This window comes from Lepisma saccharinum, chromosome 9 (genome assembly GCF_977018435.1).
Source record: "Lepisma saccharinum chromosome 9, izLepSacc3.1, whole genome shotgun sequence".
Lineage (NCBI taxonomy): Eukaryota > Metazoa > Arthropoda > Insecta > Zygentoma > Lepismatidae > Lepisma > Lepisma saccharinum.
Genome location: NC_139237.1, coordinates 93,453,021 through 93,468,346, shown reverse-complemented (window position 1 = coordinate 93,468,346; position 15,326 = coordinate 93,453,021). Strand labels below are relative to the sequence as shown.

The 15,326-nt window shown below is 37.0% G+C and overlaps 2 protein-coding genes across 2 annotated transcripts in view; one reads left to right on the top strand and one right to left on the bottom strand.

Annotated features, from left to right (window-relative positions):
• Window positions 1-15,326, bottom strand: part of LOC145992267 (bicaudal D-related protein homolog) — a 181,205-nt gene that overhangs the window by 5,219 nt on the left and 160,660 nt on the right. Inside the window, exons 4-8 of the mRNA XM_083128644.1 lie at window positions 7,353-7,499; window positions 6,472-6,705; window positions 5,426-5,551; window positions 4,007-4,240; window positions 3,002-3,259 (exon numbers count right to left, since the gene is read on the bottom strand). Of these exons, the coding sequence (XP_082984770.1) occupies window positions 3,002-3,259; window positions 4,007-4,240; window positions 5,426-5,551; window positions 6,472-6,705; window positions 7,353-7,499 (999 nt within the window). The remainder of the gene's footprint in view (window positions 1-3,001; window positions 3,260-4,006; window positions 4,241-5,425; window positions 5,552-6,471; window positions 6,706-7,352; window positions 7,500-15,326) is intronic.
• Window positions 1-15,326, top strand: part of LOC145992268 (sn-1-specific diacylglycerol lipase ABHD11) — a 117,828-nt gene that overhangs the window by 46,456 nt on the left and 56,046 nt on the right. The window lies entirely within an intron of this gene.

Below are 15,326 nucleotides of genomic sequence, written 5' to 3'. Positions count from 1 at the left end.
TAACATCCAGACCAAACTTTTTCCATCCTGCACAGAGTTACGCCAGTCAACATGATCCTATTGTTGTTGTGTCAACGATCTCTCGATATTTTGTTATAAAATAAAATAAAATATTGCTACAATTTCACCATTCAAACTACATGAAATTTTCCCAGATATTTTGGGTGGGCAAGTGCAACCCTTCCCCCCCTCCTCCTCGGCTGGTGCCATTGGCCCACTCAGTGGCATATTCGTGATTTAATTTTTGTAAGTAGGTTTTTTTTTAGTGCAAATTATGTTACCAGTCAGTAAACTAAACCTTGGCCCTGCGGTTCTAAGTACCTTGAATCTGAAATCTTACGTAATACATTTGTGACACAATTTAGAAACAGTGTATTTACATTCTGAGAAAACCCAAACTTGCACACAAAAAGAACTATCAAACTAGTAACACCGAAAACTTATCTAAATTTCCATTGCCAGTTTAAACAAGTTTCTTGTGAACACTTGAATACATATTCGGTGAGGTTGGTCAGTTGCAGAATGGTACTCCTTTAATCAACAAAGCTGCATACTTTTCGGCAGGAAAATCTTTCATGACTAGACAAATGGACACGAATATTTTTTCAGTTGTGTTCGTTACAGTTAAGAAATGGTACGAGGGTCACTATTTATATTTTGAACCTAACAATGAAAAAACAGGAATTTGGCATTGAAAACTGCTTTATTGTTTTTCGAAGTATTCTCCTTTATGGTCAATACACTTTTGCATTCATTCGAACCATTTGTCAAAGCAGTTTTTCCAATCTTCTTGAGACACCTCCATAATATGGTTTTTGAACGCATCAATGGCATCTTCTGCCGACGAAAATCGTTGTCCACGCAATTTATTCTTGACATTCGGGAACAAGAAGAAGTCATTGGGTGCCAAATCAGGACTGTATGGCGGATGACCCATCAATTCGATTTTTTGACTGTTCATAAAGTCGGTTGTTAGACGAGATGTGTGACAGCTGGCATTGTCTTGATGAAGAATGATCCGACGGCGTTTGTTTGTTTTCCGTATTTGACCGAAGACCTCTGGCAAACAAATTGTTGTGTACCATTCAGAGTTGACCGTTCTACGTTCCTCTAAAGGCACAGTTGCCACATGACCAGTTTTCCCGAAAAAACAGGCGACGATTTGTTTCGATGTGCTTCGATCGTGAACAACTTTTGTTGGATTGGGTTCATCTTGAAACACCCATACAGTCGACTGCTGTTTACGTTCCTGCTCATATGCATATATCCATGATTCTTCACCTGTTACAATCTTATATACGTCTTTTGAAGTGCCACGATTGTATTTATTGAGCATTTGTTTGCACCAATTGACGCGAGCGTCTTTTTGAGTTTTTGTCAAATTGTGTGGGATCCAACGAGAACATACCTTTCTCACAGCTAAATGATCATGTAATATTTTATATATGCTGGTGGAACTAGTGCCTATGGTTGCCTCAATCATTCGGTGAGCGAATGGCGGCCACGATTAAATTCGTTATACCAGCGTTTCACAGTGGCAAAGGATGGGGCTTCATCGCCAAATGTGGAAGTAAGTTGATCGATGCACTCTTGTCTTGATAATCCACGTCGAAAATCGTAAAAAATCATCGCACGAAAATGTTCACGAGTTAATTCCATTTTATTGTTGTCGCGCAATCTCCAAGGCAACATAAACAACACAAATGAAGCTATTGACAAAACATTTGAAGTACGTTATGGTCAATAATGCCAGACGATTCCGTGCAAACGTCAAATCGTGCCTAACTTTAATCAGTGTTGCCAAGGCTCAAAATATAAATAGTGACCCTCGTATACCATATGCTCCATTTTCTTTGAGGGGGATAACCATCCCTGGCAGGGGTGAAAATAATTTTCTTTGGCCGGGGATAAAATGTTTTGTGAGGGAGAAATCCCTGCCATCGCCCCGTTAATTTGCACACTGACCACAAGTATAAGAATTCTAAAATCTAGTACTTTTCTGATCCTACAACTGTACAGAGTTATGTTGAAAAGCATTAAATGGTTCTTCATAAAAAATTAATTGCTTTACAGGATACTAAAAACAGCACAATTGGTGCTGATAATTAGTTTAACATTATGCTAGGTCAATGTTGTTCGATTGTAGGTACCCTACATTCTGCAGTTGCATATCGTTTTCCTTTCCATGCACTAAGTAGGGGTCAAACAGGGGTGGGTAAAAGTATTTTAAGAAACTTTTTTCAGATGATTTTTTGTTTCCTTTTTTTGCAAGGTTTTTTTTTTCAAAAAAGTAATATATTCTCAAATAGTCTGTGTAAATTCAAGTACCTAGTTACGTTGACCCTTTGCTACATAGAACCATTGACCTACTTGGGAAGAGTTTTTAATTATTTTTTGATAAACTGTGGAAGAACTTTCAATTATAATTAGCACAATTGTTGGTGCATAACAGTGCTATGGTTTGAAATTTTTCTATTCACTTTTGCTTATTGTGGGGCCACAGAGACTCCCTGAAAAGGAATTTCTCAACTAAATTACCCTTTTCTTCTTCTAATTACACTGTATTAAGATGAATTGTTTACATTTTACTTCATGTGAAAGCCGTGGCCATTGTATCCAAAGTAAAGCAAGCATCAACTCTCCACGACACTTATCTCTCATTCTACGATTTTGTAAAACACGTTCTGTTCAACAGTGACTGATTAGTATGCATGGAGTTTAAACTGATAAATTCAGATAAATGATTCACATGAACACACTAGATTTTGTGAAGAGTGAAACATCATAAACCATATTCTAGAAATATGCATTATGGAAGTAATAAACATTAAGTAATCTATTACTGCTGTTTAAGAAGAACGTTGATTGTTAGAAATGATACCACAAAATACTCAGAACTTGCTTCCGTGATGTCCCTTGTTAATCTAGAAATCATAGTTTAGAGTGAGTTTTAAGGCAGTAAATAGCAATTTTTCGGGAACGTGGTGAAAAATGATCGTACCTGCCACTGCTCCAACTGCTGACTGAGTTCCACTTTCTGCTGAATGGCTTCCATCAGCTGACTGTTCACTTGGAGGACATCGATTCGCGTCCGAGCCAGTTCTATCTCTGCCGCATTCTTCCTCTGCACAGCCTTGTCTCTCACTTCCCACGCCTTCTTCACTATCTCGTCTTTGGCCAGGTGGGAATTGTTGAGGTCCGAGCGCAGGGTGTCTCTCTCCTCTTCCACTGCTCTCAGTTCTGCCTCTCGGATGGTCAGCTGCAATAGAATTTGAAAATATGTTTACAACAAAAGATTATGTGAAGTATGCAGTTACATGGAATGTGTGCGATAATTATCTTCCGGTATGAGATGAGTGTAAACTGTGTACATACAAGTTGTTTATAATTCGATGTAACCTCAAAAAATGCCCATACAATCTGCATGTGTACCAGTCTGGAAAACCTGGAAATGTCAGGGAAATTTACTATGTTTCTGGAAAACTCAATATTTTTGTATTGGTGCACTAAAAGTAGATTTTTGAACAAAGAAAAAAAGTACAAGCAACAAATTTGGAAGACTGAAAGGCATACTCTGAGTAAAATATATCAATACTTGATGGGAGGTCATTATATTGAATGAGAGGTCTGTAGAAGAGGGATCTTTTTTTAATTCCCAGTGTAGGCTTTACTGTGTAATATTAATGTGGTGAGTCAGTATTGCATTTGTATTAAAATGTGACATGAACATTTTACTTCCAGTGAAAGCCTTTTCTCTTACATCCAGAATAAATCAAACATGAACCCTCTACACAAACAGTTTCATTCGGTGATATTCTTTGTATTTTGGGAAAGCCTTTGCTTTCAAATTCAAGTATGTTTTACCTCCATATGTATACAAACAAAAAATGGAATATGAAAAGTTGTTTCAGAAAAACGAAAGTTAGATTCACCTGGTACCAGAAAGATATTTAAGGATTCATTTATTTAGATCACTTCTTAATTTGGGCAACTAGTATTCACTCACCTTGCTCGTAAGTTCCATCAGAGCTTCGTCTCTCTTCTTGAGTTCATCTCTCTGGTGGTCCAGCTGCCTCATTGTCTGCTCCAAGGTTTCCTGGGTGTTGTGAACCTCTTTCTCCAGCTCCATCCGGTCGCTTGGTAAGCTGCCGCAAGTGGGGCAACACCCTTGAGCTTCCCTCCTCAAAATATCGTGCACCAACCCTGACAGCTCTTGGACGACGCTTGACAGTAAGCCCACCTGGAATTAGGAATTTGGTTAATCGAGGTTAACCGGTTCAACTGGTTGAAAATCACAGTGCCAGGCAATGGGATATTTTCTAGCTTGATTTGTTTGAAAGAATTTGTGTGGGAGAAGGGAGGTCCAGTTATCAACAAGACCCATACAAATTGCTAATTAATTAAAATAACCGTAATGCCTTTTTCATGGTTCATATAGGACATGGATACAGTCTGCGTATCAGAGAATTAATAGCTATAACAATAATAAAAGTAATTGCGACATTCTGTTTTCAAATGTAATTAACTCTGCTTCTTGACCCATTAGGTAATGGTTCAGATCTCATTTCTTGGAATGTTAAATAAGTGACATGCAGGGAAAGTAGCCAAATGCCAACAATAGGCTGCAATTTAGGAAGGGGGGGCTTAGGAGGACCTTAACTGCAGAAACATTATTTTAAAAGGGTCAAAAAGTGAAAAAAAATATATATTGAAAATGTGGTAAAAATATTTAAAAATATAACTACCATCTGACATAACTTGGCCTAAATGTTATAACCGAATATGCATATAGGGGGCCGTCGGAATGTTGTTAACCCTGGCCATCCAAACATAAAGAATGTATGTAACACCACAATGAGTTAATCTGAGAACATAGCCTTTTTTTCTCCATACATGAGAACTGTGATGTCTTCTACAGCACGTAAAAGACAACTGACAACAGTATGGTTAACCTGAAATTACTTAAAATTCACAGTAAGGTTTCAATAAAGTCCAATTTTTTTCTTTGTTCTGAATGCCTCCTTCCTTTTTTTAGTTTTGACTCTTTGTTGTTGTATCAGAAGGACCTGAAACAAAAAACAATCATCTAACTAGTGCACTGTATGATATAACAATTTATGCTTTATAATGCAAATTTTTTTAACGAAATTCCTTATTCCTTTGCACTGTTAAGAATGCACTTTGAGATTAGAAAAGTTATGTTTGGTAAATCCAAGTTTACAGAAGGTAAGCTCTGTATACACACTCTGCTTTTGCATAAGCTTTGTTTATAGGCTATGGTTATAGTATAATCCAAATTAGAACTTAGTGTTTGTTACCAGGGCCTGAATTGTGATGGGGGGGGAATCTTTACAAGTTATTATTTTCACAATGCAATCTTTTGAAAATTGTAGCAAGCAAACAGAAAAAGGAACTTCCGACATACCTTAATTTTGTTGATGTTGATGTCATCAGATGAAGCCGTAGAAAGAAGTGAATCCCTTCGTCTCTGTCGGAGCTGTTCACACAGCAATCGTACCTGCTGGTAAGCAGACAACACTTCCATCTTCAGCTGGAAAGACAAATAAAGAATTGTGTGACATCTACTGAGCAGAAGGGACACTTCAAGGTTTTCTATCTGTGTGGTGCACAGGTTTAGGGCATGAATGAAAACTACCCTCAACAGAAATGTTTCTATTTTATTTATTTTTTTACATTGCTTTAATTGAATTAATTCCAATGATGACAATGAATGATATGCTGATGAAATAGATGATGAGACAAACTCAATGATCTATTCAAGCTTTACCTCCCTAGGTTTCACACCTAAAATATCTGGCTTTGTAACGTGTAACATGTTACACTAACTATAACGTGTAACATGTTACACTAACTATGACAGTACATGACAGTACTGCAGCATGGCAAGGGAAGCGAGTTGCATTTTTCTACCACGTAATGAATATTAATGTGTACATGTTTGTGGTTGAACTTGTCACTTGAAGTATTCTAGAAGCAGGTCTGGCTTTCGGGCAGTGCAAGCAGTGGGAAACTTAGAAAGTTACATTTGCTCAATTACACAAAATTCCTTTGCCTAATTGATATGTTGAGGTACAGCCAGTGGCATGCCCAAGGGGAGTTGGTGGGGTAATGAGTCCCCCTTTTGGCCCAGTATTCCTAAAAAAAAATAACATCAAAGACAGGAAACAATGGCAAAACGAGGACTGACTACTAAACAAGGTATATGTATCGCCCCCTTTCAAAAATCCTGGTGACAGCGGAAAACTTTATATATTTTTAAACTGTCTTTCTTTATTGAATGTTGCAAAGGTCTCTTCAAAGTAATGATAATATGCGTGACTTTTCAAAAGTGTTATCGACCATCAGTACGACTATTATGCCTGCTAGACTAGTTGAAGATATGGTGAATCTTCATCATGCAAACCATATGCTGAATGGTCTTGTAAAAGAAAAATTAAAGGAATTTCTCACCGAATGAATTTCTTCGGCATCTGGGAAAGGAACGTCCATGTCGGGATCATCACATTCTACGTCGTCCTCCAGCAGACTGCCAGACCCATCGTCGGACACCTCCATTTCGTTCATGAGAGAGCGATGGCCTGTCGATGGAGACGCAGAATGTGAGCGAGACATCATCTCCAAACGGTCAGTCAGTGATACATTGACTACACGTAATTCCTCCACCTCTCTTTGGCTATGTCGCATCTGGAAGAAAACAAACAAGAACATTTTGGCATCTCTGGAATAATGTTTTCTAAATACCTGGTTCTATGTACAGGGTTATTGTTCCAGTAAGAACAAACTCACATTATCCATTCCAATTCAAAATCTAATAGCATTTTTCCACTCCCCTGACATATCCTCAGAATTTTTCACAAAGGCCCAATTTATGGTAATTCTTGTTCGAAATTTACCCTTGCACCCCCCAAATGGGAAATTCTGGATAAACCCTTCAATCTAATTTAACCTAATATTCTAGGCCCTTTCAGGGATAAAATAGAACTGCAATGAGCTAAATTCATGTTACTAAAGTAAACATTGTCCTAAGATGTATTTACTTTTTGTTTTCATTCATTCCAGTTTCTTCCATGTAAGATGGTCTCATATGGACATCAATTCCTATCAAACAAAGGATAGACAGTTTCATATTTGCATTTACAGTATAATATCACCTGGCGATGACTGCCATTCAAACTATTGATGACAAAGAACAAGGATCGTTTGACAGATATGTTTCTGATGTGAAAGTCGACTAACATTTTTCTATTTTATTGGTGTTACTGGTGACAATGAAAAATTTGAAAGGAATTAGTTTACATAATTGCTAATTTACTTGTGAAAGTGTTTCTCACCTGCACTTCCTGCTCACGGCTCTGTTTCTCGAGCATGACTATCCTGTCGGCAGATTCATCAAGGGTTGATGACAAGCCTTCCCTCTCCTCTAAGAGCTGCTGGATTCGTCGCTCTAATTCATTCTTTTTCTCTGTAACAAACGTGATCTGCAAAGAAGTAATAAAATATTTGTGTTAAACTATAGCACAATACTTAAAAATGCAGATGATGATGTTGAACAATAAGCTAAGCACTTTTAGTGAATGGAAGTTGCCAGTGGGAAAAGGGTGGAGCACTGGAATAGCTAGTAAATATGATCTGCCACTCCTCAACCAGAAATCAATTATCAATTACTCATACACGCAGAAAGATAAATAGCCATTAACCTTAACTGTAGGTATCCCCCCCCCCCACACACACACACTAGTCAGCAGAAAATTGTCAGCACCACCTCCCTACATCCCAACTGAAGATTCTGACACCAGCCTTCTAGTCCTTGTCACTCGATACCACTATACCTCATGCAACCAGCGCATGTTACATTCTCCCTCTCCATGCTCATCAAAGATGTACCCCTCCTCAAAAAAAAGATGAGAAAGTAGTTTTCCCCAGTAGCTCTGTAATACCACCCTTGCACCCTCCTTTCCACACATTGAATTGACCATGGTGAACTTTATCACCTTCTCATCTGCACTGCCACTGGTAACTGCTTCCCACTCGTCAAACCTTACTTGACACATCTACCAAGACTTTGGTTACTTCTATCTGGGAGAAAATTCCATAGCCCTCAACTTCTGAGTCAGCCACTACTTCTCAATCCAAAATCAAGAGTTCACCATTTCCATCCACACCAACAATGCTAACATCACGCTTCTGGATAGTTGTCATTATATCCCCCAAGCAAAGCATCAATCATTCTGCCAGTGACATACACATTGTGAGAACACCAAGTTGACTTACATTAATCTGATAATTACTTACTATTACTTAATACAATACAATACAATATATTTATTCATCGTTAGACATTGTACAATGCAATAGATGTCGTCAGTTATTGGTTACATATTTGTTATTGTATATATGTAAATATATAATTATATATAGAGAGAGGGATTACATGGAACTCCAATATGTTATAGATACTAATATGAGAGTATATGCATATATAAAGTAAGAGTACATAGACATAAGACAATTATAATATTAGTGACGATGAAATAATATAAATATGGCAGTGGCAATATACATAACAATAATTCATAAAACAGGAAATAAACAATACAATACATTCTGGAATATTAAATCATTTTTGGGATGGATTTCGAATTCTTCTAGATTGTAGAAGACCTTTTCTTTTAACCAGGGTTGAAGTACACTTTTAAATTTTTTAAGAGAGACACTGTGAGCAGCTTCTGGTAACATGTATAACTTAATTCCTAAATACTTGTAACTATTTTGTGTTTTACTTAATCTGATTGATGGTGTGTCGAGCTTGTAACAGAATCTTGTATTGTGTCTGTGCACAGTGTGTCTTGCGTTATAATTATGTACATTTTCTTTTGTATACACTAGACAGGTAAATATATATGAGCTTGGCACAGTCATTATCTTTAGTTCTTTAAAGAGATTTTTTCAGGAAACAGACTGATCAAAGACTCCTGCCATGCTTCGTAAAGCTTTTTTCTGCCAGATAAATACATCCCCAGCACCAGATGAGTTTCCCCACAAGAGAATTCCATAAGTCAGAAGGCTATGAAAATATGCATAATATGATTGCAGCAACAAGTTCTTGCTAATGCATGTTCTAAGCTTTTTAAGTAGAAATACCACCCTGGCAAGTTTGGAACATAGGTGATTTGTTTGCGACTCCCAAGATAATTTGGAGTCTAAGTGTAAACCAAGAAGTTTTACAGAAGTCCATTCATGGCCATTTCCTAATGTAAAAAATATTTTCTCTGTTTTATTTTCATTAATTGTAAGTTGATTTGTTTCAAACCAAAAAGTGGACCTTTCCTCTATTTCCTTATCAAGCTTCTCAACTGTAAATTTGTCACTGCCCACCGTAAGGAATGTGGTATCATCTGCATATATAACAGTCTTATGAGGAATAATATTAGGTAAGTCATTTATATAAATATTGAACAACAATGGGCCGAGGACAGAACCTTGTGGAACTCCATTTCTTATATTTAAGAATTCTGATTTTATGTTGTCTACAGTGACCATTTGTTGTCTATTTGATAAGTAGGATTTTATTAGAGCAAGTTCAGTTTCTTTGATGCCATAGAAGTGTAATTTTTTTATTAATATTTGATGGGAAACAGAGTCAAAGGCTTTACTCAGGTCGATAAGTGTTGCACTTACAGAAAGTTTGGATTCAAATGCATCTAACACTGTGGAAACAATGGTTTCATTCGCTTTCACAGTGGATAAATGGGCTCTGAAACCATATTGTGCACTTGTATATAAATTATTATTTGTGAAATAGCTATCGAGTTGATTATATAAACCGTGTTCTATAATTTTTGAGACAATGGGAACAAGTGATATAGGACGGTAATTGTCGGGGCTCGATTTATCAGTGGCGTGCGGTGACATTTAAACTAGGGCACGCAACATGGGCCAACCGAAATGAATTATGGGGGCCAGAACCCCCCCCCCCCTGGCCATCATGTTATTCAGAAAATAACTTTTTTCTACAATTTTATAATGGGAAATTTCTCATCCTTGTATCAATATCCAAATGTAACGAGGTAAAATATATGTATGATATTTTATATTCGCAAATATATTCTGATGTAGGTACGTAGAGCCCAACAATTCAACTTTGATTATTTCCTTCATGCAGTGCGATGAACATTGAACGGGAAGGAAATGGCACAATCATTTTCCGTCCTTTCAAATTTCATGTAATAAATTTGATAAATCTCAGTATCCTCTACTATTTCACACTTTTCGCAGAGGAAACCAAGGAATAAGGCCAACAATAAAGTTTCACTGTTTTTCTACTCAGTCAATCACTCTGTAGAGAGATTTTTTCTTCTTGTCAAAAATCAAAATGCCTAATATACTGCTTACTATCCTTCACAACTCCTGCCTGAAACAATTTTTCCAAACCAGGAACAGACCTTCCATTTCGGATTGTTTACACTTTTTTCGAAAATCCCTTCTCCAGTATGTCATCAATAACTCCCGGTCCCCCTATTTTATCACTTCACGGCACCGATAAACAATAGAGATCCTGTAATGTAAATAATATGAACGAAACACTCGCTGCAAATTTCACACAACAGAAGAAAGCAAAAGTCAACCTCGCACGGTACGTTGTGTCCAGTCCCGCTATGTCCGAAAACCACACGTTCTTGTGGACGAATGAATCGGAGTTGCCAGTCGACAAAGTATTTTGTAGAAGGGAGATAATTAAGGACAAGTAGAAAATACGTCAGCATACATCATCCCAGAACACTTCAAAAGCTAAACTACCGTACATCACTTTGCAATGTCTGGCGAGAGGAAGGGGGGGCTCATTCGAATCCCATTGTAAGCATTGTGTTTTATTATGTTTTTCTTTTATCATTCATTCATATCGTTGGGTCAACAATCAACACCCATGCTATGGAACTCAAAGGAAATGTTGATCCCGAAAGGAGATAAACAGATACTTTCATACTCTGAGAATTGTGCGAAACTTGCAAATTGTTCACATATTTTCCCCTCGACACAGTGGCAGTCCATTCTGGTCTTCACCTCCCTGTACGAAAAAAAAACTTGCTAGCGTAACTTTAACCTCACATAAATATTTTATATGTGATAGTTTACGCGTATATTAAATATGATCTTCCACCACTACATATTCTTGCCCTCCTGTCTGATTCCTGCATCACTTTTCATAATGTATTTTTATTGCAACCCAACAGTGATCTATCTACGCGTGGCTGCTAAATGCTAGTAAGCTAAGTATTTCAGAAAAAAATATGTTGACTACTGTCAACACTGCATACGCTGTCAAAATCTTGGGTACCCTCGAAGCTTAGAACCGGGAAAGAAGTGGGAGAGAGGGAAGCGCGGGCAGACCCAAACACGTGGCCGGGGCTGATATGAGCCAATGGGGTTACCTTCCGAATTTGTAGGGTACCAAGCAGAAGAAACAGCGTCTTTCTGCGGAAATCGGCAGGGACGCGGATCGGGTGGTTGCCGAAGTCTCAATCGGGATCATTCGGGACTGCCTTCAGGAAGGCAGCAGCGTGTTCGTGCGGAAATCGGAATTTCTTGCAGTGGAACTGCTTTCGGAGCAATAATTTTTGAAATTTCATGTTCGGGGAAGACGAAAAAATGTTTATTTTTTCTTACTGTGTTGTGGGTACGCAGTGCGTACCTTGCGTATCCTGAATGCACGCCGCTGCGATTTATCACCCTTTTTATACACTGGTATGACGACCGAGAGCTTGAGGCAGGAAGGAAAGTGCCCACAATACATCATCCAGTTTATGAGAATGCAAAGTGGGTACTGTAGAATATCAATGATTCTTTTTAAAATAAAGTTCGACATTCCATAAAAGTCTTCCGATTTTGAATTATTTAGTTTTTGTGCTGCTTTTAAAATATCAGCAGGTTGGGTCTCATGCCACCGGAAGTCAGTCAAAATGTTACCGATGTTTTGTGACATGAGATTATTATATTCATAATCAAATTGATTCATAGAATTGTGGTTTGTATCCAATTTGTTACCTACCCTGACAAAGAAATCATTAAATTCGCTTGGAGTAATCGGAACATTTTCTTTTCTTCTGGGTTTCCCTCTGCCTAATTCTGCCTTAATGACATTCCAAGCTGCTTTGTATTTATTATTGGAGTTATTAATAAATTTATCATTTGCTGTGCATTTAGCTTTTCTAATTTCTGATCTGTAAATATTTCTTAATTTGATATATCTGTTCTTATCTGCGTTACCATTTTTAAATCCATTATAATACATCATAAGCAAGATTTTTAATTTACTCAAGTGTGGATTATACCATTGACCTAAGTGTCTTTGTTCGCGTTTAGCTGTAATTGGTTTCTCCTTTTTTTGGACTCTAGGACAGCAGTCGTTACATATATCAGAGATGGTGCTCATAAATTTCTCAAATAATGCATCGACATTTGCACTTGAGAAAATTAAATGAATCCAATCAACGTCTTTTAATTTGTTTCTTAGTATATTCAGCCTGTTATCATTAATTAGTCTAACAGATTTAATTTGTTTATGTATAGTATTCAGAGGTATATTATTGTTCAATTTTAACCATAAGCCTTTGTGGTCCGTTAAATAAAATGTATTGAATATCCCTATCTCATAGCAGTATTTATCTAGGTTTGTTAAAATGTTATCTAGACAAGAGTCTAGTCTTGTTGGCCTATTGTTTGCACAGTAATAGTTGAAAGATTTTAAAATATTTAGAAGATGTATTTGCTTAGGGGTACTGTTTCGAATGTCAAAATTGATGTCTCCAAGAATAATTATTTTATGTTTGTTAAAGTTTTTGTCTAGGTACGAAATAATATTTTGCACACACTCGATAAAAAATTCTACATTACTTTCAGGTGCTCTGTACACTGAGATAACAATTTTTCTTAAATTTGGCAGTGACATAGCAGCCACTTCAAAACACCATTCTATGCAAAACTGACTAACATCTAAGATTTTAAAGCTGGTATCTAGGTTGTCGCTGATATATAGTGATACACCACCATGATTCATATTTGATCTGCAATAGCCAGTAATTAACCTGAAACCTGGAGGTACATATATTTGCAATTCTTCATCCCGTAGCCAGTGTTCGTTTATGCTTAAAATACAGTTATTTATTCCCCCCATTAATATTTCTAGTTCATCTAATTTATTTCTAATGGATCTAATGTTCAGATGCAGTAGTAAGATATCATTTCCATTACAAGGTGGTATCCCTAACTTGGCTTGCCGTAATAATCGTGTTTGAATATTTTCGTGGATTAATCTCGCATCATAATTATGAATTGGATTGTCCACCACCCGACTCTCACTTACCATAAAAAAGAGTCCCTTAGTTTGATTGGTTTTTTTATATTCCTTTTCAGAGGCCTGTCCGTGACACTGACACTAATTTTTTCTTCACCTTTTACCGTATCATCATTTTTGTTTGGAGTTACGAGGTTAGTATCACACTGCACTTCACACACTTCACTTTCTGGTTTTTCCTTAAGAGGGTACACTGCAAAAAAAAAAAAGGTGTCTTTGGGGTGAGTTTCGCTCTTTGGAAGCTTCGAAGGTCAGAACACTCGGAATCCTCACCCTTTTGAGTGAGTTTCTCCTCCCTACCCTAGGGTGAGTGCAGATCTGTCGTGAAAACCTTCCCTATACACCTCTTTGGGTGAGTTTCGGCTGCACCGTGATGCCACATGTACAAACTTTCCCACTGAAAATCCTCTCACAGGCCTTGTCATAGCGAAAGAATTTTGCCGGCATGACAACGTTTGTGGTCCTGGACCCCCTGCCAGGCTATCCGAGCAATTTGTCTACCTGCTGAACCCTTTTCCCAACAAATTACCACCCTGTAGCAGTTCTCTAAATATTCAACAGAGGCGCTGTACTGCAAGTGGCGCTGGTTCGAGTGACCAACTCATGAAATACTTTCAAAATAGGTCGAAAACCCAAGGTCCCTCGACGTTGTTCCTGCGGGAGATACTAGCGGTCGACGGCCTTGGAATAAACCTATCAGTTTTGAGATCCCTGTGATGTTTTTATAATTAAAAAGTGTACGAAATAAATACCTGTATGTTACATGTAAATTTCAGGAATAATCTATTTGAATAGTCATTTCATATTTTCAAGTACCATTTCACTGCTTTACGTCAGTAATTAACAAAATTTGAGCCGAAAGAAAAATATGATTTTTCCTCTCACATTTCATATTGAGGTTTAGATTTGCTGCTACATTTCTTACTGCACTTAAACAAAGGAAATACATGTTTATAGCCTGAAAGAACGTGTGACATATGCAACTGTGCAAGTGCATACAAATTAAGGCATAAAAAGCTGTGTGTTTTTGTTTACAATATTTCTTCTTTTTTGTTGTTCGAACCTTCAGTAAGGTATGACTGTATCTTTGTAGTTATTTTATCATGAAAATATAATGTGCCTTCATTATCAGTGTTATCTTGGAGAAGTACATTTTGTTATTTGGAGTCGGTATTTCTAGTGTTCATTCATGACGCTTATCTGCCGGGCTGCATTACACTTTTCCTTTTCTTATTTCATTATTTTTTTCGGCTATTAGGAAGCTCTTATGCAAAACACAGATTACAGATATAACACCAGGAGTACACATCCTGAGTACTCAATGTAATTGGAATTATTTTTTAACGTTTAAATAATTTGTTTAACCTTACTACTTTACAGTAAGTTTAACGAGAGGCGTCAAGACAATTCTCTGTGCTGAGATGTAAAATAAACTTAATGTTTCAAATGTGACCCCACCACAATTAACAATTTAATATTTCCGAAGGCACTGGGATTATCGTAAAGGATTATGACAATAAGAGAAGGGTTATGCCTTCTTGTTATGAGGCACGTAGCCAGGGGGAGGGCTAAGGAGGCTGAAGCCACCCGAAATCCTACAAATATCTAATTTAAATAGTGCATAGAGGTAATTAATTTTTCTTACTTAGCAGGATTAAACATTAGATCGAAAAAAGTTTAGTGTATAATAGAGGAACCAGTTTATATTTTTATATTCTATCATTTTTATCCAAAGAATAAATTGATCCACCAGCTCTCAAAAATTGTAGTTTTCTTTGTGACAAGCCATACAATATAAACTTTATGAGTAAAATTTGGGAAAAACTTTTAAAGCCTTTTTCTAACGGAATGTGTAACGGTTAATAACAAAATACAATAACTATGAATTTCAGTAAACTAACTGTACAAAATGTAAGAAAAAATGGACAATGTGTTGGATATACACAGTGGATCG